A 27,528-nucleotide genomic window follows, 5' to 3' on the forward strand; every position below is an offset into this window, starting at 1 on the left:
TTCAATATAAACAAATATCAAGTCATTACACATATCAACAACGTTGATAAGTCATTGATGAGGAAATTATATTCAGATATACGATTTTCCGGTTATTACTTAATATTACAGCGTTTATTGATTATTTCAGCATCATTATACCATGGATATCTGTCTTGTGTTAGTAATTACACATTGTCTAATAGCATTCGTATGATAGCACTTATATGGGGATTCTTTATATACATATTTTATCTAAATGCGATACTAAAATTCCCCATTATGATATATATGTATGAACGGTAGTTTAATCTATTGTCATGATATGTAGTCTAACAGGCAATATTTTACATGTAGAAAATGTCATTCTGCGTTTTTTTTTTTTTTTAAACACATTCATCATTGAAAACAAATTAATACAATATTCCGCAAATGTTTACGTCAGTGTGTTGGCAGTGCTGTAAATAACTAGCACTGTACGAACTAACCATCTTAAATCTGTCAGGTTATAGTGTGTACCACAGGATAAGGTCCAGTAATGATGTCCATATCGGTCAAATGACCCAAATCTGACGGAACTGGGTCATTTGTATTTATCGTAATTACACCAGAAGTACGAACACAATTCTACTGGCTTTAAAGTTCAGTTAGTAAACAAATCACCTGTTTACAAACTTATATATGTCTACAATAACATATTTTGTAAGGTTTCCGTTCTAAACAGACAAAAAGTCATTGTAACAACATGAGATGAATTTAAAACAACAAATCAGTGTGTTAGCATGACGTCTTTACAGATAACAATAACGGACTACCTCGTTTGTTTGAATTATCACTACATGAACATCTCCAACAGAAGAAGTAATATAATTAAATACCGTCAGTTAACGAAACAGATATTATAAATTGTCAGCTGACGAAACAGATGATGACCGACATCGTCAACTCACGAAACAGATAATATTAAACATCGTCAGCTCACGAAACAGATAATATTAAACATTGTCAGCTCACGAAACAGATAATATTAAACATCGTCAGCTCACGAAACATAATATTAAAAATCATCAGCTCAAGAAACAGATAATATTAAACATTGTCAGCTCACAAATCAGATAATATTAAACATCGTCAGCTCAGGAAACAGATACATGTAATATTAAACATTATCAGCTGACGAAACAGATAATATTAAACATTGTCAGCTGACGAAACAGATAATATTAAACATCGTCAGCTCACGAAACAGATAATATTAAACATCGTCAGCTCACGAAACATAATATTAAACATTGTCAGTTGACAAAACAGATAATATTAAACATTGTCAGTTGACAAAACAGATAATATTAAACATTGTCAGTTGACAAAATAGATAATATTAAACATTGTCAGTTGACAAAACAGATAATATCAAACATTGTCAGTTGACAAAACAGATAATATTAAACATTGTCAGTTGACAAAACAGATAATATTGAATATCGTACAATAACGAAACAGTTAATATTAACCATTGTCAGCTGACGAAACAGATGATGATAGACATCGTCAGCTCACGAAACAGACAACATTAAATATCGTCAGCTAACAAAACAGATGATACCAAACTTTTTCAAAACAGTTTTCCTCAAACATAAACAATTCAATGTTTGAACTCTAAAATGGTACCAGAAGTTTTATAAAGCATCATGTACATGAAAAATTCGATTTATGAAACATACTTTTTACTCGGTTGAATTGATCAATCGATATGGAATGTATTTAAAACCAAAAGGTATAAACGACGAAAAATGGAAATGATCATGAAATGATATATTTTCTCTATTATATCGAATACTACACTGAAAATGGAATGTGTGAACGATGAAAACGAATGACACTACCGAATATATATATAAGGCCTTGTATGAAATGTTCCTAAATACGTCAGTTTAACAAAACCAAGCCCCTATACATGAATAACCAAATCGAATGCAGATTTTGATAAAGCTGAGATGAGAGTCAATGTAATGTTATAGATTAAAGATCTGTTCGATTTTCTATATGCAAGAACATTTCTAGTAGGGGGACTGAAACGTACAAGCCAGTTTTAGTTTTCTATTGATTGAAATAAAAATTCAGTTTCCATTTTAAAGTAAAAAGCAAAATCCTTTCAAAACCGAATACTTTTAACAGTTTCATATCACATAGACTATGTCAGGTTTGTAACATTTCGAATGGCAATATGTTAACTGTACGTTAATTATTGACTTCAGAGTGCGTATATGGTTTGATCACTGCAGTGACCAAAATATACATGTAGCGGAAATTTATAAAAATAGAAATTTAACATATGATGGGTATTACACAACACATAAAGCCATTTAGCCTTAAACACAGGACTCATATACAATGTCCAATACACTGACCGTATTTGTAAACACATCAACAAAGTAGGTGAAGCTCTTGACGCACAAAGTTTTTTCCTCACGGAAGTGAAATCATTCGCTCGTATACGTTGTTAAGTAGGTATTGACTCACCATCACACTGCTATCATATACCATATAACTACATTTAAACACAAAAAACATGTTTAGGATCACAAATGGAAGAGCTGCCTGTTGAAGAATAACATCAGAAATATTCACCAATTAAAAGACCGGCCAATCGCTCTGTAAAACCTCTGGTTCAATGGTTTAAAGAAAATTTTCAGCTTTTGCATAACCTCTGGGTCGATAGGCGGATGGGGCCTGCCCTTGGTTTCAGGCAGACACTTTGTCTCTTCTCTGTGACCTTTGTTCTTTTTTACGCAGTAGAACCCCTTGGTTGAGCTGAATACAAATTTATCTTGCGTCAAGCAATGGGGTATTCCAAGAAAACGCTCCACTTTCTTCACCTCCTCGTACGGATGAAGAATCAAATTACCCCCATCCACGAAATGCATGTTTTCCAAAGGAAAGTATTTGAGCCATTTAACAACGTGTTTGTGATAAATAGAAGGCGTGATGATCTTTTCAGAACCATCCACCTCTCCCGTGTCCTGATCTATCACAAATTCCTCAAACGCTGGATAAGTGACGTCATCTTTGTCGCTCACCTTCAGCTTTCGTTGGAGATAATCGGAAACTGACCGCTCGATCGGCTCCCGGACAACCACAATCAGTTTGATATTTGAACTCATGTTATAAATCCGGTTTATAGTTTTTTTGTTATGGAAATAATTACTTGTTTTTTCCATGGTTAATTGACCTGGTAATGCCATGGGCAACTGATTTTTATACCATTCAATCCCATTCTGATACTCGAAATCAAAGAAATTGATTTCTGCATTTGCAATTTCCACGTAAGGGTGCATGTCCAGATAAAAACGCATGGCCCCTGTTCCTGCCTTCCGTACCCCGATAATAAGAGCTTCAGGCAGTTTCTTCCGAGGATTTCCGTCCTTCAGTTTACTACACATTGATACATATTCTTTAGGTGGCGCTAACGGTGTCAGTTCACACGCGTGTTCGCGCCATAAAAATTTATCGGAAATACATGCTGATGTTATCAGTATTGTAGCAACAATGACAACAAATAAACATGCTAATGTCTTGTATCGAGACAGTTTACGACAGCACGCGCTACTTGATAAATACATCCCCTTTTCTGTATCGTAGAGTAAGCTTACTTTGTCTTTTGATGTCATGATCATCTTAACACTTCTCCGATTCTGTGGGAAAATAAAAGAATTGATTTTCAACATTTTGGAAATGAAATACACAGTTTTATATAAGCAAACTATGTTAAAGAGAGTATTAAAACTTGCATATATATATATATATATATATATGTATATGGACAATTGGAAACGAAAAGAAGTGAAGATACATGCAATAGCTCATTGAACGTGTCACTAGCGAACTGTCAATTTGATGAATATATTATTTGACTACTGAATACAATATTATCAGAAGATTAACAGGCAGAGGAGCTATCAACGACCAGCAAATGTATTAGTGTACACTTGTGTTGGGATTAAGGAGGTTACTGGACACACACTTTCCTCTTCATCACACAGACTGACATTTACAGACAATAACAGCACTTACAGTGGTGGAGCTGTCCCTCTGTGGGTTGTTCGTCTAGACACCGTTTCCCGAACTGATCAGTCCACAAACCTGTCAACACATAAAACGATCAGAAATTCAATATCTGTAGAAAAAACCCACTACACACATACACGTAGCACAGCACACGTAGGTGTATCTTCTCACCAAGGCACTAACCAGGCGGAAAGATATTATATGCGTGAGAGTTATTCCCCTTGATATATCTTGTTGCGCCCATTCAATGCTCTATGGAAGGTTTCATAGGATCCGTTTTTCAGATCAGAAATCAATGTACTAAAGACGAAGAAATGACTCGATAAGCAGGCGAATTAATCCATTTTGCGAGGCGTGCGTCCCTGTGGGAAATCACTTGCAGACCTACAACCTTATTCCTCTAAGAGATACAAGGAATTATGAATAATCCCGAAACACAACCAAAACTTTCAACGTATTCCAGTTCTATACATGATCATAAATCGGCCCCAGGTTCCACGGAAACTGATAATCAGACACGGGTAGAGAAGAATTAACATGATAATGAAGTGTGCCATTACCTGCTTCCTCTTCTTATTTCTTTGAACGCCGTTTTTTTTTTTTTTTTTAAACTTTAAACAATTTTACTTCCATACATCTGTAACGTTCTAACACGAGAGGAATTGTACGTGTCAACAATGTTGCGTACTGTAGCGAGCTTTAAGAGTGACAGACAGAGGCGGTGATACGGCTACACCAAAGAATGATGTAACGATTCAGTTACCACAACAATAGATATGTAATGGAATTATGGTTGACTACTATCGGTCCGTATGTCTTCACTAGGCGTATTGTCCACGGAGTGGATGGGATGAAGCTGCGGACATCGATCGAGATACTGATGTGTATTTGATTTGTGAAGCGATTTTGTAAATACGTTACGACACAAACGTATACGATGATACCGAAAAAGACCCTGATATATTTTGTGTGTTGCATTGATTTTTTAACATAATTTCATGTTCGACTCAAGAGATGGTAGCCTAATTCCATGACAAAAACGCTTGACCTCAATTTTGATTAATCTTATGTCTATATTAAGTGTAACATGTCGGGAGCTTTTATCACGCGCGGCCAATAATTTGATGTTCATACAGATAAAACACTCGTTATAGCAAATCTTAATATGATACATTATCAGGAAAGGATGAAAATGGAATTTTATCACTTAAGTTAATAGAGCTCATTTACTGAAAAAAAAATCCCAGTAGCTACATCACATCTCACATCCTGTCTCGCCAGCATCGGAAAATAGAGCTCTTACAAACTATTACATATACATGTACCCAACAAAACCGTTACCATATCGTTAGTCAGGGCTCTCACATAGGTAATACACTACCATATCGTTAGTCAGGGCTCTCACATAGGTAATACACTACCATATCGTTAGTCAGGACTCTCACATAGGTAATACACTATCATATCGTTAGTCAGGACTCTCACATAGGTAATACACTACCATATCGTTAGTCAGGACTCTCACATAGGTAATACACTACCATATCGTTAGTCAGGGCTCTCACATAGGTAATACACTATCATATCGTTAGTCAAGACTCTCACATAGGTAATAAATACACTATCACATCGTTAGTCAGGGCTCTCACATAGGTAATACACACTCACAAAACGTAAGTTAAGAGCTTGCACAAAGGTATTACACTACCAAACCGCGAGGTAAAGGTGTACTGCAATTCAACTGGAACGGAATTTTGTGAACCGTGCCATGATTTTCAACATGACATGCGGAGTTACCGCACGAGACGAAATAAGAGGTCTTGAACTGTAGCAGAATTAACTATTTCCGCATACCAATCCAACGCCTTGTAAAACGTTTGGTGTTTAAATGCGATGTGGAGAGGTATGAGATTTTCACGTGTTTTGTTCGTCACGAGACAAACGGGCTACATCTAAATCGGAATGGATAAAGTAACAGGAAAATCCAATCTGGCAATGTGAAAAGTAACACTTATTTTTGTGTTGAGTGATCATACAGAGGGCCCACTTCAATGAGTGGCCTCCCCGAGGTAAAGGTTATCAATTCCACATGAAATACGACAGATCTTCACTAAGAGGTCTTGAAGCAGAATTAACTATTTCCGCATACCAATCCAACGCCTTGTAAAACGTTTGGTGTTTAAATACGATGTGGAGAGGTATAAGATTTTCACGTGTTTTGTTCGTCACGAGACAAACGGGCTACATCTAAATCGGAATGGATAAAGTAACAGGAAAATCAAATCAGGCATTGTGAAAAGTAACACTTATTTTAGTGTTGAGTAAAATAAAAACTTATTCATTCGACAAACAACGATATATGACTAAGTTTGATTGTGCCAAGTTCAATGTTCTATCTGTCATATAAGAACAGGTATCATGGGCGACACCGAGTTTGTAAAACAAAGTACAGGAAGAAAGAGCAGAAAAAAAGAGAAAGAAAAATAACTGAATTGATTTGACTAGGGAAGTAAGACCATTGCTTGATGACACGGAAGAAAATCCATGATCATACAGAGGGCCCACTTCAATGAGTGGCCTCCCCTTATCAACCACATGAATACGACAGATCTTAACTAGAAGCCATCCGACCTGACCTAAAGGGCTCTACGGTATTATTACCGGTATATACATCTCTTGTAGAAATGCAAATACCTTGTGAAAGAAGTCACAGACTAACTTCCCAAGCAATTACATCTACACTAGTGTACTTGTACCCTACTGTTTTTTCACACTCGTGACAATTTTGAAATAAAATCAGCTAAAAAAAGTCACGTTGTCTTCCAAGAAAAGAGTAAACCCTTAATTGACTTAAAGGTGAAACACACAGAGATAACTATAGCGGCAGGACCGATCATATACTCATAGATATCGTACCAGAAACGCGCAACGCACACGCAGACACGCGTAAGCTATTTGTACAGCTCGGTACAGGTGGCACCCCCTGTCGGTGTTTTTTTTATCAATTAGCGAACCGGCTGATGTGTTGATAGGATAAAAACATATGGCTGTACAACCCAAACTACGAGGCCTCACGATGAACGTGCATTACACTTTTGATATTAAAGAAAGCAACGTGAAATGAGAAATGCTCCACGGAATGTAAAGATTGTTTTCATGTAAAAGACTTTTAAAGCGGTATCCGATTATACCGAATGACTAGGAAAAGCGAAAAAATGTCTTCCGATTCAGAAATCCTCTGTCTTAACTGCGTCAATTTTTTAACAACAAAAAACTTCGGATAATCTGACATGTAAAAGAATGCGTAAAACATGCTTGTATGAAAGAGTTGAAACAAACACTCTTCTGACTAAAATCTCTAATACTCTCTAGTATCACTAAACGGATTAGTCTGCATACGACTACATCAGAACGAGTCTGTTCAGTATTTCACATCGCAATAACTCCCTAAAGAATCATAATTCATATAAACCGTCGCCCACACATCCCGAAATCCATCCTCACCATTTTCACGACGGTTTGGTTTTCTTTCAAAACTAGCTTTAACATCTTGCGAACATGTATCATTTTAAACTACTTTTGACAGCTAACGTTTCTTGGTTGTTACAGATGGTCGACTGTAACTGGTATACTTTTCCTTATTTGACGTGTAAAATAGACAATATTTATTTTCCAGAGAACATTTTTGTAAGTGTCTAATGACTACAGTCAGGCATTTCTCATATCATGAATGGTATTTCACTTGCACGTGTCAATGTCTCGCTTTACGACCTTGACCCTCGCATATTGCCTCCAAACAACTGCAGTGATATTACTTGAACTTTGACGAAAATAAACGTATGTTTACATGGTTTCGTGCATCTCTCTCCTAAAATTAGATATTTCTTTCGTTCAGTTGTGATTTTCTGTAGTCGCCTCTCAATTTCAAAATTAAAACCCTTATTCCTAGAACGACAAAAGAGATGTATAACGAAGTTCAATCTATTATCTGACTATACTGACTGAAATTCTAATTTTGCATAATCATGAAAGATGCTAAGAGAGTCAAAAATGAAACAGAAGACTCTTCCGGAACACCTGGTCTTATCTTCCTGGTACTTTTTCAGATGTCTCCATGTAAACCTTTCTTTTGTTCATACTTTGCTCTAGTTTTATTAAATTTGAATTTGGATTATAATTGTGTTGACATGTTGATATTTCTTGTTGTTTTTCTAATAAACAACCTTATAACCACTTCCTACGTTGGGAACGTTTTCCGTTTTGAGGATTAAAGTCGGTCTTAACAATTGACCTTTACCTTTAAAAATACTAAATAATACAAGACAAGGTCATATTTAACATGATTAATACATAAACTAGTGTAATTCTTCATTGTGGCCACTTTAAAATTTTTTTTTCTAATAAAATAACGTCAAGATTTATATAGTTGAAACATAAGATGCATATTTTCCTCATCATAATGTATTATTTAATTGTGAAGTTAATTACATAAATGATTTTTTATAACTTTCGGTTGAACCTCGTTATCTCGAGGTCGGCGGGACCGTAGGGGAAACTTCGAGTTATCCGATTAATTGAGTTAAGGAAGATATAATTGTAAGCGTAAAGTTTGGCCATGACCAACTAAATACTTCGAATTGTAAAAGGTCTTCGAATGATAAGAGTTCGAGATAACGAGATTGGACTGCACATATTACCGTGTCTTTATACACTACTGTATGTTCACAGTATTTGTTGTATATTCATTGTTTGTTCGTTGTTCGGTCGATGAATATTTCATCTTAAAACAATAGTTATAAACACAATTTTCGATTTTAAATCGATATAAAATTTAACAGACAACAATTTTACCGCGTTAATCACAAGTAATTAACACCTGGGGAATATCCTAGAAATACGAGATGAATGCAGTTTTAATAATATATCACTATTACTACAGCACTGAATTAATGATGATAAAAAGCCACCGTTCTACCAGAAACTGAGGAAACACGTTAAAAAATTTAACGATGTCAATGCTTCCTATTCACACAAGCACATACTAAAGGTGATATATACCTTTCCAAACCTCGGTTAGCGGTCTGAATTTACGAAGTTCACATCCAAAAAAACGTAGGAATGTCCGCCACACCGTTTTTATCAATGTCCGGTGTGTAAACACGGCGTCTGTCAGCACAGCAGATATAACACAGACCCATGTTTGAGAAGAAAGTGCCTCGCACTGGACGCATGCCATATACACAAACAATACTTCCCGCCATGTTTCTACCTATTTGTAAACGTTTCTAAACATGAACAATTAAAAACAAATTGTGTTTCTGATTAAGGATACCGAGAGCGGAAGTTGATCGCTCAACCTTTTCCTGTGTGATTAAAGAAAAAAAAAGAAAAAAAACAGTGAATGCATGATTAGTAAGAGTGCATGCCACAACTTATCCGAAGGGACGTGTTTTCCATAAAGACATAACGTATGTTATAATTGTCGATTAAATTGTCCAATAACATGTTCACAACAATTGTGAAGATTTAACGAGCAAAACACTTTCGTAACAAACGATAGAGATAATTTATCAATCTGTCAGAGGTTGATATATGAAAAGAGACCCTCGACAACCCTTTGATGTTGATGACGTAAAATATATCTGACTCCAGGAAACAGTTTAAGTGTCTTTACTGTCCTGAAGCACAATAAACAACAATTAATTTTAGGAGTCACTACCTTTTGACAAAACATATTAAAATTAACCCAATCGCATTGAAAACGAACACGCTAGCAGTTTAGAGGAGGCAGATAAACATGCAATGAAATATTTCCAATAACTTTTCTAGCTTAAAAATTATACAACTTTACCTAAAAGTTCGATTTCATGGTAAATACAATTGACAAATGCATGGATTTACCTCTCACGACTGCACCAGTCAGTACATTGTTGCCATATACGCTACCATGTTAGTTCTCATCACAATCAGGTATAAATACTAATTGTAATATTTAATATATTATTTACCTTTCACGACTGCACCAGATAGTTTTTGTTGCCATTTCCGGTACTATGTTACTTCCCATCACTATCACGTGTTGATACTAATTGTGATATTTAATATACTTTTAACTACATCACTAACTGTAGCGTTGAGCTACACTGTACATACATCAACAAGCAGTTCCGCTGTATGAAATGAAGAATACGTAGGGCAACTTTTACTGTCGGCTGCTTGTAATTAGAATCCAAGTCCTTCAACAACTACCTCTTCCTTTGATGTGTTGTAATTACACAGAATCTGCCTCCGTTCGGAACCGCCTTCGCGTACTGTAATAGCTGACAGACCAACGGTCTCTAATATTAAGTACAGTATGCCAGACTGCTAATCAAAGTAAACGTTCTCATTTTGAGTGTAAATACAGTAAAACTCGAGAACATATGACGACCCTTAGACGGATATTTCAACTTTAAAACAAAAGAGATCAAATGGGGACATTATGTTTCAGTTCAGTTTAATACTCAGTATTAAAATATGTGACTGTTGAAACAGCTAATCAACTCCCAGAAGTGGGTCGTCATTGCAGGTGTTTATGAACCTCATTTAAAATCGGTAATTGTTGAAAATGGATTGGATGCTACTTCCGTCGTTTCGTCCTCCTTGGCAATGAGCCATAGTACCGTTGATTTGAAGCCTTTTTACATCGCTTCTCCGTGACAGAATGTACATAGGACAATTGGTTATAACGATGGCGAGGTATATTTCGAGACATAACGTGTCAAATATAAGGTAACGTGGACAAGATGTGCCAAAATGTATTACAGCTGTCTAAATTCATCGTCCTAACATAGGCTGAGCGTGCCACACATTCACACCCTGGTATCGATACAGAACATGATCAACCACTCTCTTGTCCGACAACTGTTGAGAAAGTAGTGGAGCAGTTAAGTTCTTTCAACACTTCTAGCTGTATTGTCATTCTGAGAAGAAACTTCCCGAATCGTAGACAAAATAGCATAAACCACGAATAGAATTGTCTATTTTATCCGGAACGTTTTATTTCAACATAAAAGTAAGAAGATGTTACACACATTTTAACCAAACCTTCGATCCAAACTCAACATTCATTGAACGAGCGCAAAACAGTAACAAAAGAAACTTTTACACAGAAACCATTGCAAAATGGGTATAACCAGGAGTTCCTGAAGGGTAAGCGTCTAATTCTTTATCAACAGTACCTGACATGTAAATATTGTCGAGTAATCTATCTACTTTGTAGTGATCAAGAGACTAGGTCAGAATCATTATTGAAGAGTAAGTTTTGGGATTTAGAATCTTTGTTTCTGTTGTTTATATGCAAGTTTTGTTTAAAATTTCAGAAAGATGTAGCTCTATTTTCATTGAAAAGCTGGCTACTCCTTACTACATTTTAAAAAAAGAAATCATTATTCATTGTACTAATCGACTTATTTCAAAAATATAAACAAAGGAAAAATTAAAAATGTATATGTTTATATCAGTTTTGTTTAAAATTTCATTGTACTAATCATTTTAAAAGAAATCATTATTCATTGTACTAATCGACTTATTTCAAAAATATAAACAAAGGAAAAATTAACTATTGAATGTATATGGTAATTAAGAAAATTTGTTCTCAAAGGATAAGCGCATTCTCTTTCATCAATGCCCGGGTAATGTCACGTTCCCAAAATGAAAGACGGGTCAACTACGCATGATAAAGAAATTTGCACATCAAACCGTGAATGTAAATAAGAATGTTTTCAAATTTAATCATGATGATCTAAGTTTTTAGTTCTACTTCTCTCATTGTCACAATATCACCTAGAACTACTTCCTTACATTTCGATTAACTATGCCAGGATACAATATCGTTTCCTTTTAATTGAAACCTTTCTATCATTAAGATACTTCTTTTATCCAGCCAAGGTATGAACCTTTCACTCTTAGCCTCGCTCATATCTTTCTTTATCTTATATCTTAACTTATCTACAATCTCTTGATCTAAGCATTCCTGCAATTTACAGTGTATCCTTCAATCCTGGTCCTTAACAAAAACTTGTTCCTAGCTGCCATCTGTACGTTTTTATTGAATCACAGTCTGTCCTACAATACCTTCCCTATCAACCTCCGATACGACACTATCAATGAATTAAAAACTCTCCTTACCACCATCCAAATGAAACTACCTTCAATGATTGACATCCTTCGATATAAAAAAGATTCCCCAATTGCGAATTACAACCTTCCTCAACCTTCAACAAGACAAAATTATGCTCTCCGTCAAAATCCAGACTTCAAGCTACACACTCCTCTGTCATTATCCCGAGCGATCATTCCAGCTCTTGGTTTGCCGAATTTGACGCCAGCGAACCCAATACACCACTAAGCAATAAAGTTCACAGACCGAAAGTCGTATGAACATGTAGTCATTATACAAGCTGAACTTTCAAATTCCACAATTTTATAATACAGAAATAGATTCTTATGTCTGCTTTAAGCGCTTCTCTGAGTTATATTTACATAAAAGGTTTGCCAAGTTATCACAGTTGTTAAACAGTGGGGCGCCATTCACTTTCAAAGTTAAAAACCCCAAAATACCTGAATATGACATTTTGTCGTTAACGAAGTTATACTGAATGTGTAAGTAGGAGATGTATTCCATGCGACTGTTTATGACAGGGTTATTTGTATATTTTTGTTACAAACTGACGACGATTACTGTACAATTATCTTCAGATATGTTTTAGAGTTTTCCTTCCCCTTCACACCAATGACTTTATAATGACAATATCCACGTATAATAGCAACAATAAGGGGCGCTCTTAGAAATTACACATGGATCTGACACAGTTTGAAATGTTCAATATTGAAAATAATGAAATTTATTGAATTGCGGGATGAGTGCATCTCCCTATCTGGTCTCTGACATCTATTTTGTTTCTTCAGTCATCTCCAAAACTTCAACTACTTAATCCCTGATCATCTCTAGATGACTATACGATGCAGTTGAATTAATTATTTAGTTATACTCAATCTAGTTCTTTATTTGTATTTAAAGGTGTAATTCACTCTTGTGATTTTTTTTTGTGCAATCTTAAAACCGTCATACTGAAATTTTATAACCAGGACAAGGTAGGATGACACCCGACCCTGTCACATTATACTGACAGCGGACAACCCAGTCGTTACTGCTTAGTTAAAGGTGAAATTTTAGCAGGGAGTGAATAGTATACATTTTATACATGTAGGTATTTCTGTCAAAAGGACAGAACCCTGTGACGTCGTGGAGACATGATATTCCTGTCACAACACAGAATCTGTGACTTCGTGGAGATATGGTATTCCTGTCACAACACAGAATCTGTGACTTCGTGGAGATATGGTATTCCTGTCAAAACACAGAATCTGTGACTTCGTGGAGATGTGGTATTCCTGTAACAACACAGAATCTGTGACTTCGTGGAGATGTGGTGTTCCTGTCACAACACAGAATCTGTGACTTCGTGGAGATATGGTATTCCTGTCACAACACAGAACCTGTGACTTCGTGGAGATATGGTATTCCTGTCACAACACAGAACCTGTGACTTCGTGGAGATATGGTATTCCTGTCACAACACAGAACCTGTGACTTCGTGGAGATGTGGTGTTCCTGTCACAACACAGAACCTCTGGCTCTTAAAGGATCTTACAGAGTCATTCTAAACCGTGAATAGATCTTATAGTCATTCTAAACCGCGATAGGATCTCACAGAGTCATTCTAAACCGTGAAAAGATCTTATAGTCATTCTAAACCGCGAAAAGATCTTACAGAGTCATTCTGAACCGCGAAAGGATCTCACAGAGTCATTCTAAACCGCGAAAGGATCTTACAGAGTCATTCTAAACCGCGAAAGGACCTTACAGAGCATTCCAAACCGCGATAGGATCTTGCAGAGTCATTCTAAACCGCGAAAGGATCTCACAGAGTCATTCTAAACCGCGAAAGGATCTTACAGAATCATTCTAAACCGCGAAAAGACCTTACAGAGCCATTCCAAACCGCGATAGGATCTCACAGAGTCATTCTAAACCGCGAAAGGATCTTACAGTCATTCTAAACCGCGAAAGGACCTTACAGAGCCATTCCAAACCGCGATAGGATCTTACAGAGTCATTCTAAACCGCGAAAGGACCTTACAGAGCATTCCAAACCGCGATAGGATCTTGCAGAGTCATTCTAAACCGCGAAAGGATCTCACAGAGTCATTCTAAACCGCGAAAGGATCTTACAGAGTCATTCTAAACCGTGAAAAGATCTTACAGAGTCATTCTGAACCGCGATAGGATCTCACATTGTCATTCTAAACCGCGAAAGGATCTTACAGAGTCATTCTAAACCGACCTTACAGAGCCATTCCAAACCGCGATAGGATCTTACAGAGTCATTCTAAACCGCGAAAGGACCTTACAGAGCCATTCCAAACCGCGATAGGATCTAGCATGTGTATTTTAAACTATGAAAGGATTTTAGAGATTCATTCTAAAGAGAATATTTCCATATCACTTTTATATTACATATTTCCCGTTGTGAATTCCAGGACATCAAATGGTAATTGTAAAGGGCTGATTCATATCATACAGTATCCCTATCGGCTGGTTTATACCGTTAGTGTGATCGATATTCAATCTCTCAACGAGATGGTTTTGACAGTTTCCTGCCACAAGGGGCCAGACCATAACTTAACGTATTGATTTTCCCCAATATAGGTGTAGGTCTATGTTGTCGCCTCATTCCTCTCACTGACCTATGACAGAGGCATGTGTATAGCAGTATTTCCAGAATAGATACTGAGTTCTTATACACCCACCATCTGTGTTTCCCCTTTGAGACCGATACAAGGATTTTGGCTGACCTCATACGTCATGAACCCTATCCCGATATCTTCCCCGAGAACATTCAATTTAAATTTTAAATAAATGTGTAAACAGCCTGGGAAATGCTTTTGATCGACTCTCTAACTTCTCTGCCCAAGAGGCATCGTTATCACCATCACCTATAATTGAACTCCTCCAGTCCGTCCTAGGCTTCAGTTTGAGTAGCTATTTGCTGACCCTATGTCTTTTCCGTTCCCGGGAAGGATCGTCCGATTAATGTATCGATTTTACCCTGATAGATGTCTCGACTCACCTACCATGCTCTTTACTCATGCGGGAGACGAAGGCTTATAACGAGGATAAATTTCAGGTCAAGTACTTGCTTGACCCCTTAACAGCAAGACCACCAAACCTTAATCTTAGGACCATTTGAAAGCCACAACATGGCTCTGCATTAGACAAAATGTATGCATAATTTATTTTCGGATGTTTCCGGATCCAAACATGTGACTTTTTGCACAAGACAAAGACAAACTATATCACAACGCCAAAAAAAAAAAAAACACGATATACCAACCCAACAAGACAAATTATACCAACGTGACAACAGAAAAAATATATTGCCAAAAAACAGACAAAACATACCAATGCAACAACACAATAAGATTAACCAAAAATATGCGAAATCTCGATATATTTTAACAACATATGGGCATAGGTCCTCTCGTTATCAGTACAATTATAATGACCGAAGATGGTTCCAGATCTCGTACCCGTAACAGAAGCTTCGTCTGTAATGAGGGAAGTTGCCTGTGTCTGGTAAAATGCTCTGTATAAATGGATTGACGCCGTAGCAGATGGAAACCGCCCTGTTAATGCCAGGTTTCATCCGAACGTGTCCAAAACGGAGATATACGTAAACTTTACTTCAGAACACGGTACACACTCCCACTTTAATATAGAACATCACGCCGTCAAACAGCCCCACGGAGCATCGGTTGTGTTTAATCGATAGATACAACACTATGATTTATGGAATAGAAAACGTAATTTCAATTTCATAAACGGATGAGTTTCACGTTTGTTAAAACAACAATACCATGTTAGACTAAACGTTTATTGCTCTTAACAAATTTACAGTATTATGTTGTTTGTGATACAACACGTTCGTAAATTAACTTACTTGGATCAAGACATGAATACCAATAGTTTTTTGTGTTGTCCAGACAAATCGTCCATCATCTGCACAGCGTGTTGTAATCACATTTAGTGAATACGTTGATATTCAATCTCACTTGGTGAATAATTTGATATGTAATCTCACTCAGTGAATACGATGATATATATGAATTTGGTATACTTTTAGTATAATCCTAATCGCTTATCTCGATTTTTCCTTACTGTCGAGACAATGGTAGGATCGACAATTAACCTCGATGAAATGATGTTTCACATTCGACTTTCTACTTCGTGTATATACCAGGTCTTACGTAAACCAGGAGTGGTCATAAGCATGAAGCATGGCGATACCTTTACCATCCAAATCATTTTGACGCTCTCAAATGCTTGTCATGGTGGACCAAAAATATGGCGTCATTGAAAGCGGGTTAAATGTCTATTTCGTGTCGAATTAATGTGATACATTGAGGATGTCAATACATTTTTTCTAGACATTACTTACGTGGATTGGCCAATGTTTGCATAGCTGGTGATGCAGAAGACGTTTTCTCTTCCGGAACACCTGGTCTTCTCTTTGTCCTTTTTAGTATATATTATAATCTTATATTCATTTTGCCCAAATTTTCTTGAATTTGTGTTTAGGGTATGATTGTAAAGGAGAAAAACAGCATTGGCCAATGGCATATCAATATTCACAGACGTCAATGGCATGCCAAAGCACGTGTATCAAACCTTCGTTAATTACCTGTATCTCTAAAACGATCGGAGTTGTTTGAAATTAGGAGGTTGGCCTGTGAGAAGTGATTTCCGCTCCGTTTAGTTTCATACTCAAACATCTTATTCTCGACGTTAGCTGAAATATGCTAATTTAACAGCCACACATCAAACAGGTATTTATGATTTAATTGAGGAAGATAAAATTTCATAACGTATGCAATAGAGAGAAACAGCACAATGTTTCTCTGCTTGGTGCGTTCGCACCAACCATCACAGGCTCCGTTGAGTATATTGAAAGTAAATGCATCTATTGCTACATCCATTTGGATTGTACAAGAAAAAATGCACTTTTTTGAACGTTGAAGCATATTCAAAGTGGTATGAAACATGGTTGAATAAATTGTATTTCAACATGACAGAACGAACACAGAAGGGTCATAGTGACCTGCCAGTTATGTCCATTCCATTAACATTCCGTTTACCACATCACTTTTTAAAACACATCAGATATGTATTTTGTGTAAGTCTGATGTCACAATCAACAGAAAATACATGTCTAGTGAATCTAAATATCAATAATTTAACAAATCACTTTCGCACTCAAAATGTTTTACGTTTGAGCAAGTTGTGCAAAAGACACAATTTAGCTTGATACAGCAGAGCTAAATAATGAATTAAACTGCATAATACAGCTGTTTCGTCCTTCTAGGACTCGCTATTAATGGTAAAGGCCTAACATTCAAAACATAGATGGCTAGTGAAATGACAACCCAAAGTGATCGAAAAAACAAAATGTCAAAATCTAGACGGGAATATGCATTTGCCACATATTTCAATAAATATGGGACAAGTTACAAGCTATGTAAAGATGGCTTCATATTCAGAGTTTTTATTTGGAGAAAGTAACATGACCGATAAAGAATACATCACGCTAAGGAAAGGCAGCGGTATGTTTATACTTATTCAGACAAGTATTAGTTTGCGAAAACACGTCCATCAGACGCAATATTCATAAGCCTTAACAGACAGAAGATCCTTGTTGAAATGGGCCAGATGCCTAGTCAATAAAGAAGACTCAGTTTCCGCTCTGTTAATTTCTAATTTGTCAACGTTTTAAAATGTATCTGATGGTGACTGAAATGTGCTTACTTTACAGAAACTTTAATCTAGTTTTTCTCGTTTGTTGTAAATTGACATCATCTTAAATATGCAAAAAAGGACAACTGTATTGTCAATAACAATTTTCAGGGTTACAGACATGAAGTGGATTTTAAGTAATCATTTGAGTCACTTCCTGAATCACATAAATGAAAAGTGCAAATTGTACCTACTATAAAAAAAATTATCAACATTTTAATAGTGATTTAGACATAAAATCACACTGTACGGAACATTAAGAGTACTCTTTACTTATACTCCAAAATCGAAGTCAACTATAAAGTATAAAGTGAGAGGGCAAGGTATGCACTAACAGTTTACATTCCGACAGATATATAAGAACTCTATCTAACTCTATATGTGTGATGAACATTTGCTATATAGACCACATAGCATCACACCTGTCCGCTATGATATCGTCCTAACATGACCCTCAGTGGAAGTTAGGGTGTCTCCCTATGATACCGTCATAATATGACCTTCAGTGAAAGTTAGGGTGTCTTCCTATGATCCCGTCCTAAGAAGACTCGAAGTGAAGGTGAGGATGTCTCCCTATGACCTTCAGAAAGAGGATGCCTCTAAATAAACGTATCCTAACATGACATTGAGCGACGGTGAGGATGTCTCCATATGACCCGTCCTAACATGACCTTGAGTTAGGGTGTCTCCCTATATTCCCGCCCTAATTTGACCTTGAGTGGAGTGAGGATGTCTCCATATGACCCCATCCTAACATGACCTTGAGTGAGAATGAAGATGCCTCCTTATATGTCCATCCTAACATAAACTTGAGTGAAAGAGAAAGTGGTCCATAAGACAACATAGTCCTAACAGGTCCTTTATTGAGGACAAGGGCGCCCCCGTTGGATTCCCGCACGTCTTTATAGGACCACCTTGTCGATTCACCCTGATGACCCACCAAACATGCCCATGTACATTTCTGAAGATATCTCACTTTCCTCCAAAAGAATCAGACTTCATATGACCGAGGTTGTTATCTTGACGTGTTGTCAATGCAGCTGCAACGGAATTTGAAACCCAGAAAAAAAGGTCTTCTCTTTTAATCAATTGTATAATATCATTTCCACTCCTTTTTTTACACTTTGCTCCCTACAGGATACCTAATATTTCATGTTTGTAAAAAATTAAATCATTATCTTATTTTGGTGGTGAATGTCGACAGTTTTCTTGGTAAAACTCTGTAATGGTGACATCATAAATTACACTTTATTCTCATTTCGCTTCGAACCGTCAAATATCGGTTCTCATCGAACGATGTCTTGACAAGACAATCTGGGCGAGCGCTGAATTGTAGCCAGTGGCTATATAAAGGTAGTATTGAATATGGAACAGCAGCTGATAGCGCCACGAACACATGAAATTCCACTTGAACATACTATTTTCAGCTGCTTAAAAGCAAAAATGGACATGCTCTGTATTAAATCGATAGAAAATATCCAAAGAAAACGTGAGAGCTTAACGCCTTATCTCCCAATAGATAATATCAGATTCTTTTTAGAGTGAAATCCAACATTTAGCAATAAAGTTTATTAAAAAAAATGTGCCGTGTCGACATTGGTAAAAATTTTTGTCGTTCTAGGGTTGAGTTTATAGTATTCTGGTGACAGATATTACCCTTACTTGTAAGTCTGACATGTACACTGGGGTAATAACGTCCTAACACGGCTATTCAATAGAGACATATACATGGATAAATTTGCTACAAAATTTAAAATAAAAGAAGATGTTAGTATCAATTGTGTCGTAAAGAAATAGAAGAAAAGACTACAGATTTTCTAAGAAATGTGGTCTACAAATTGCTACTGCGGCCAACGCATGAGCTTCAACATAGATTTGATATCGTCTTTTAACAAGACAATAATCTCTCTATTGTATCATTTTCCGATTTTGTATTAAAACAGATGACCAGTTCATACATATTAAATCGTGCCGTCTAGTCGCCACTTGCCTTCGTAATAACTGCATGTTTTACAAATAATGCTAAAGGAGGAACACATTTATCATACATTTATCCTATGTGACGGCAGAGAGTCAGTGCCAGCGGAAACAATTGAAAATATACAGGCATGTAGATTGCTTTTGTGATTTCATTTATGCTACAAATGGGAATTCTGTTACCACTCTCTACTGAGTCGACACCGAGGTGATCCGAGTAAATACCATGACTGTTCTAACGATATATCCCTAAAGCCTCCACCACCAGCTTCTGGTGGCATGTGTGGACTGAAAATACCCGTCAAACTGATCCCATCACTTTTTAGGATGTGAAATTGAGACGAATTGATAGCCTCTTCGTGAGAATGAATAATAGATGTTCTGGTGTCTAGAACGCCACCTTTAGTGAATTGTGCACATGTAAAGTGGACAGAAGAAAACAGCGGGCAGTTAAAGATGGTTACACATAAAATAAACGCGGGCGGTACAGTAACGTCTATAATGATCTTCCGGATTGCCTGATTAGTCTCAGATAGGTTTATGATAGCAGTCCATGTATATTTTACTATTGTGAAGAACGACCGGTTTCGTTTACATCAATCAAGTAAGATGTAAGAGTTGTACCTGCCGCCCTCACTGCCTGATCATATGAGGTGACTATAATAGGAATCTTACTATTTTCTCTCTTTTGTTGAGATCTTTCCTCTTCCTAATTTCTCCCTTGACACTGCACTGTCTATGACCATTTACCATATGATGAAGTCATTGGGTTCTGTCTAAAGATCAAGACAAAACGGGGTTGTAACAATGGTTGATGTGATTACCAGCTACGCCTGATTACCTGTTGTCTGTATGATGAGGGTTACATGTCCTACTGTGGGCCTTAGTATAATCTGGAGTGGTTGCACAGATAGTCTGTTTCTGTTCCACACTACGCTAGGAGACATACAGGGATATATAGCAGCCTCCAAAAAACACAATCACTTAACACAGGCTTTCACGTCGCATACACTAGAAGCCTGCCTTTAGATGACCATAGTTGCTGATAGGACGTAAAACAGTATAAAACCAAAACCATTACACCATGTACATGTGAAAAATGGATAGGATTGTCCCTTGGTAACGAATATAAGATAGATCACAAAGGTGGTCGACAGATGACATAAACATGTTCTGTTCGTCTCTATATTAATATGCCGTGGACATGCAAGTAAATTAACTCGTTTCGTTTGCGTACAAGTACAAACAGGCAATAATGGGGCATTTTAGAAATTCCTTGTGAGCAGAATCACCTTTTTTTATAGTCTCGCACTTTCGTTTTCCTGTTAAGCGACAGCCTGTCAAAATCACCCGTTTCATTCGTCTTGTTATTGACATATATTACACTATTTTTCAGACGAGCATTAAGGTGCGGCTTAAACAAATTTGGATTGATTATTTAAGTAAAACTGTCGGAATGATTGAACATTTGTCAAAAAGACTGTTTATTGCTGAAAATATGTTCTGATTTATGGTTTTAAATGTCAATAGTCATTTGGTAAAACGATTATTTTTCTTTGTATATCCTTTTTTATGTACTTAACATGTCTATTTATTACTATTTCATAATGCTGTCTTTAACGCCACATGAGCCGAACCGTCTGGTCCTGCTCGTTCTCTAACGTGTCGACCAATATAGGCTTGAGTTTTTAACTACTAAAGCAAAAACACTCCTGCGTTTAGTATTTCAGAACTTAAATATCATCCGTGCAAAGTGATAAAATACTTTTTTTGTGTGACTATTTAACGTCTAAAAATAATTTTATCGGCAAAAAGTGCAACATCGACGCCTTCACATCTTGACATAATAAGACGCTATTTGAATCTGTGAAATACGCCTGGTTACCTTTTTGTGAACATTTCCACACATGGGTCAAATGAGACAAGCGATACCCCCGGTATCTTTTGTGTTTCAACGTGTAATAAAAGCAGAATGACTATCTAGTTTTGTGTTTATACCTACGCTTACAACACCTGTACAGTAACAATATCTTCATCAAAATACCACTGATAAAGGTAAGCTATCGTATTCACACCTTAACAGAATAAATTTAAAGGACATGTTTCATGGAGATGTCACGCCTTCAGATTTCTAAACACAATAATAACTTCAACATATAACTGAACAGAACCACTTTAAAACAATAGGCTGGAAATTATTTATACAGGTAAATGTAATATCGACATGTCAACACTTACCTCCTCGAACCGACGAAACGAAGACAAATATTATCGAATGAAACATTGAAAAATTCATTCAGCAACATTCAAGGAAAAAATATCTGGACCCGTATTCATGAACTAGTACTTCAGCTCAAATACGTATTTGATACTCGGGCTCAAAAAATTAGGCAATAAATGTAATATCTGAATGACTGTTTTTCCGATGATTTGGGGGAATTTCGCAAAGACCTGTAAAATGATCATGTTCATGTTTTCATGAATACAGAACCAGGAGTTGCGGAGGAGCAAATGTTTCCTGTTGCATTGTTGGTGTAACGTTCTTGAATGAGATTTATACCTGATGACCCCATTACATGTTTCGTAAGTGGTGACAAAATTTGTCTAAATAACTATTTTTCCTTATGTTTTTATTTTACAATGTCTCACTTTTGAACTTAAGTTTAGCGTTTGCCCCAAGTAAGTAAGGCCTGTCCCTTGTCGAGACATGAAAATGTCTTTAAAATGCTTAATGTTCATCATTAAGGGAGAATAATAACTGGTTTGTCTGTTGCCAGCATAATGTCACCGGTTGTAGTGCTTTGCTGGGGGACTTCGGCCGTGATAAATCATCATAGCTCCAAATTCCCCCAGTTTAGTTAAGGAATAATTACCAAACGTTACTGCTGGGAAAACTACACTTCCATAGTTTGACCTTGTGCATCTAACATTTCATATAAAACTTTTTAAAAACCGATTATTGGAACAGCGGTACGTTCAATATTAGGTTGTTAAATCATACCGAAAGTAGGAGGTGAGGCAACTGCAACAGCAAATGGATAAATCTGTCTTTGTTTATTATCAGTATATACTGTCACATTTCATCTAGATGTCTTATATAACTCTTCACGTAGGAAATACAGTTCATTTACAACCGGATTAAAAAATACCAAACAGTATATCCCTGAACAAGCCCCTTATCCATGCATATACATTGAAAAATACAATGTGGTTGGTTTACTTCATTCTAAAACATTCGGAAATATACTCCTGTTACTGACTAATATAGAAGGAAGTATGACAACACAAGAATACATCAGATTATTCCGAGTGTGAACTGAACCTTGTACGCCACATTCGAAGTCCACAAAGTGAAAATACAAGGATATATATACTCTGTCTATCTTGTATAGATTTTCTCAGATAATTAATTTTTCGAGCTCACCGACACGAACAAAACTTTTTCATCGATTTGTAGATATTTTCGTCGATTGAGTTTTATAGAAAGTGAATCGGTCCGCTTCATTTGTTTTTTTAATGTCGTATATTGAGAGGTCGCATTTGTTAACTGCTAAAGTAACAGACGGAGGAGATGAAAGGCACCTCGGGAGTAACAAATTGCGGAATGAATTGAACGAAACGCAGTCTCGAGATTGATTTCACTTGTGTGGGTAACTAAGTAAAATGGAGAGGATATTGACAGTATCCCTATCTGTAGTATCTCGTCCCCTCTCTTCTTCCACGTTGTTTTGCAATCCCATCAGTAGCAAGATTAAATCTGTTCCCGACAGGCGAGAAGAGTTGTCACATGGTAAGCGTTATATTACATTCTCGATAAGTGGTTTTGCTTGGTGTCTGACAACTTCAAGCACGAGAAAGACGACAACCATTAAAAAATAAACAGCAAAGACCGATAACCGTCATTTCATTTTAAAATGTTCTCTTTTTCATGACTGGACATAGTCATCTCTTCCTTAGTTCAATATTTTAAGTATGTTCGAAATATATCTCGAATTCTTCTTGTAATACCTAAAGTCACACCTATTCACTCGTGTCCTTGTACAATCCTTTGAACCTTGGTAGATACAATTGATTGTTTAAAATGTTAATATGTCTTTTATATAGTACGCGTGTTAGGCACATACTATTTTGAATGAAAAAACATGTTATTAACCGATAATAGTCCATTAACCGATGATAGTATCTTCCTTGTATAAAACGCAAATGATACTTGAACAATAAAACAGTTTAACCGAATACGTAATAAATATTTAGAACAAAAGCAATTTCCCCAAATACTGACACCATATTTGAAAATATAACATGACATACAAGAGCAAACATTGTACCAAATTCTGAACCAAACACCAACGTCAGAAGCAATGTCGTCAGACGTTTTCTGGGTTGTTAGATATCATAAAGGGTAGTGGTGCGATCTTTGTCCATACTGGTTGATGGATTATCTCGTCCTGCTTATACATCTGATGACTATGATCGTGGGAAACACAAAGACAATGCCACAAATGAAAACCAGAAATACCTTATTAATGTTCAAGATCCAAAGTAAATTCTGAATATTGATTTCCTTAGCTAGACATAAATTCGTTCCAAAGATTACTAGAAATTCCTAATTATCTCGAGGAAAAACGGCTTGACGTAGAGCTTGAATCAACAAGCGCTGAATCGCAATGCGAATATGACAAGCGAGAAATAAATCAGACGAGAATTACCTTTGATAATGAACCTTTTGCTTGGTTAGATTAACATTTTATTAGATTTTCCGGTTTGTGAAAACCTTAAAAAAGAAGAAATCAGGATTATGTTGAAGAAAAATAATGTAATACCCGTGTTCTTCTCGCTATTGGTATATGACAGTGGTTATTTGTTTTAGATTTGGGGTGTTTTAATTGTGTGCTGGTGCACGAGCACCCATTCCTCGTTGGGAGCTAGCTTGCTGGTTTACATAACGGATCAACGAACCGTAAGGAAATGGAACATATTGACTCTGTCGAATTGGTTCCGCTATTCTGGTATTTCTTGCTTTTATTCTGGCTTTTCCGCTGAAACTGCCAAAAGGAAAGGCCCGTTTAGTACCATGTAATCCGATGGTTAACTGTAACACAAAGATTGCTCCTATGTGACCGTATCAGCATTTGGTACAGTCTTCATTTCATCGTGCCTTTTTTGACGACGAAAATTCACCCCGAAAGAATGGACATGATAGTCATCTACAATCAGATCAACTTTTAATATAAAAACAATTTCCTCCAAGAGTCAATGCAATGTTATTTGCCAATAACCTCGTGGGATTCACGTTAAGTCAACACAGTCAATGTTAAGCTACAGATGTTAGTTCTGTGTAATCTGGATCAATATTGGTCCGAACGGATGTTTAGCGACCAAACAGGCCATTGTTGAATGTAACAGAACGCCTTGCGTGTAAGACTTGTCGGCAGGACTAGCACTTTGGGTATTCACCCTGACACATACAGCACCGCGACCACTCAGTCATTGTCACTTTATATATTCATATAAAACTGTCTATATAGTAACTTTCTACTTCATGTGACGAGTAGAGAAATTACTATCTAGAATTTCCTGTCTTTTCTGGGGTTGACGGATGGGTCACTTTGACCGAGAATGAGCTGGCATATAAACACCCTCCTCTACATGACCATACAGTTTAAACATCCTATACAAAGAAGTTCGCTATACAAGAGCGAGCGGGACAAAATATCACTACACTCAAAACACCACTTGAGGGACTTCCATTGTAAGTAAACAATGACATCATCTGTTATCAAATATCATGTACATAAGGCCCAATCTGAGGATAGAATCGGACACCATTATTTCAATATTTCCACCAATTTTTAACGTTATCACCGTCAGATTGAAACGAAAAGGTTGACCATGCATTAACACATAAACAGATATTCTAAATACGCTTCATTATATGCAAACCAACTCAAGTAAACAGCTGACGGTTAAATACTATTTCCACTTACTATGAAATTCTGAATTCCTGGAGGCTGGAAACAACCTTAACGGCTGAATCCAGCGGGTAAGAATAGAATGTAGATGTAATAACGGGGAGGCTTCTTCTCTCAAAGACGTCGCAAAAGGTTAAATTGATGATTGTTAATTCTTAAAACAAAATTATTCAATTTCGGTCCGTAAAAAACATTCCAATCGCGTTAATATCAACACAATACCAAAATCTACAAATGATAACAGTTAGTTTTACATTCCTTTAGAATACCATTCTTTTAAAACGACAACAAAGAAATATTAACAGACCTCGACATTGCACTGTCCGTCCCACTTATTCATGGGTAAAATATTTAATTGGATCGGTTTGTGGGTTGTTTGTCATTGAATATATATTCTAGATATAGGCCATGATTATCGTGAAGGTTTTATCTGTGACATGTCGACCAGAAATAGGAAAACAAAGATATTTCCCAAGGGCTTTCAGTACATGTTTCTTAAGGTATCCTGGTTTTAACAGGTAGTTTACACGAGTAACGTATGTTGTACAATGCCCTGGTGTTACAGACGATTACACAAACTTAAAAGTCTTTACAACACATATATACGTCGCCGTTACTAAATAAATGAAGTTAATTATATACGTTACGAAACACAACACTATAATTGAAAGATTGTGTATGTTTAACGCAACAACTTCAAATTTTGGACGACGACAATTCCACAGATGTCTTATTTGACATCGTGGGTGACTTTGAATATGAAAACAGCTATCTAAGAAGAGAAGATTGCTATTCCGCTTTACCAGTGCTGCAAACGTCAAGTTTTATTACTTTTAAAGTTAATTGCAACATACCTATTGCATACATGGTATATCTTTATACAAGTATTTCAATGTCGTGACCGACATTATCCTCTCAACGGAATTATTTTGGCATGCAAATATAGTACAATACAAATTATATACTTTAATCAATTAAATTCAATGTTAAAAAAAACTAGATATAAATTCTAAAATCGCTCTCCTTTGCAGCAAGCAATAAATCCGCAAATTATGCCAACAAATGGAACTCCCTGTTAAAACAACGCTGTCGCAACACCCACTGATATCTCCAAGTACTTCTATCAAGCAGAAAGTCATACAACACTTGAGTGAAGAAAGCTCCGCTAGATATTTAAACAGATAAAGCGCTTCAGGTACCCAGATTTTAATGCAAGTCCTTTACGTGAACAACAGCGACATCCATCAATCAAGAAGACGCTTTCCTCTGAGGTAATCCTAATGGTAGTATAGAGCCGGATATCACGGACAGTAGTGAACGTTTAATACTGTTTTGGACGACTAAATGTGTAAACTCAATGTTAAGTCAAAACAACATTGAATTCTATTACCTTTGTACACGAACCGTCAGAGTACTTGTTTGAAATATGGTCCGTATTTACGACATGCCAGTATTTGAAAGAAAAAAAATCACATCTAGTTCTAAATCGAGAACAGTGCATTAAAATCAGAATGGAGTGCCAAAGAATGAGAGTCAATAGAACTACACGACCGCCGAGGGATAGGATATCAAAGACCGAACAGCTCAGGTAGGCTCACCTATCCTTGACATTTGATTCCCACGAGTCATCGGGGATCG

General features: G+C 36.5%; 1 protein-coding gene across 2 annotated transcripts in view; it reads right to left on the bottom strand.

Annotated features, from left to right (window-relative positions):
* Positions 1-1,826: 1,826 nt before the first annotated feature.
* Positions 1,827-27,528, bottom strand: part of LOC132560999 (heparan sulfate glucosamine 3-O-sulfotransferase 1-like) — a 46,589-nt gene continuing 20,887 nt past the window's right edge. For both annotated transcript variants that reach the window (XM_060225714.1, XM_060225715.1), the window contains exons 2-3: positions 4,054-4,122; positions 1,827-3,674 (exon numbers count right to left, since the gene is read on the bottom strand). In XM_060225714.1, coding sequence (XP_060081697.1) covers positions 2,607-3,656 — 1,050 coding nt within the window. In that variant the 5' untranslated portion in view covers positions 3,657-3,674; positions 4,054-4,122 and the 3' untranslated portion in view covers positions 1,827-2,606. The remainder of the gene's footprint in view (positions 3,675-4,053; positions 4,123-27,528) is intronic.

This window comes from Ylistrum balloti, unplaced genomic scaffold (assembly GCF_031769215.1).
Source record: "Ylistrum balloti isolate Yb309-2 unplaced genomic scaffold, AGI_CSIRO_Ybal_v1 Utg371134, whole genome shotgun sequence".
Lineage (NCBI taxonomy): Eukaryota > Metazoa > Mollusca > Bivalvia > Pectinida > Pectinidae > Ylistrum > Ylistrum balloti.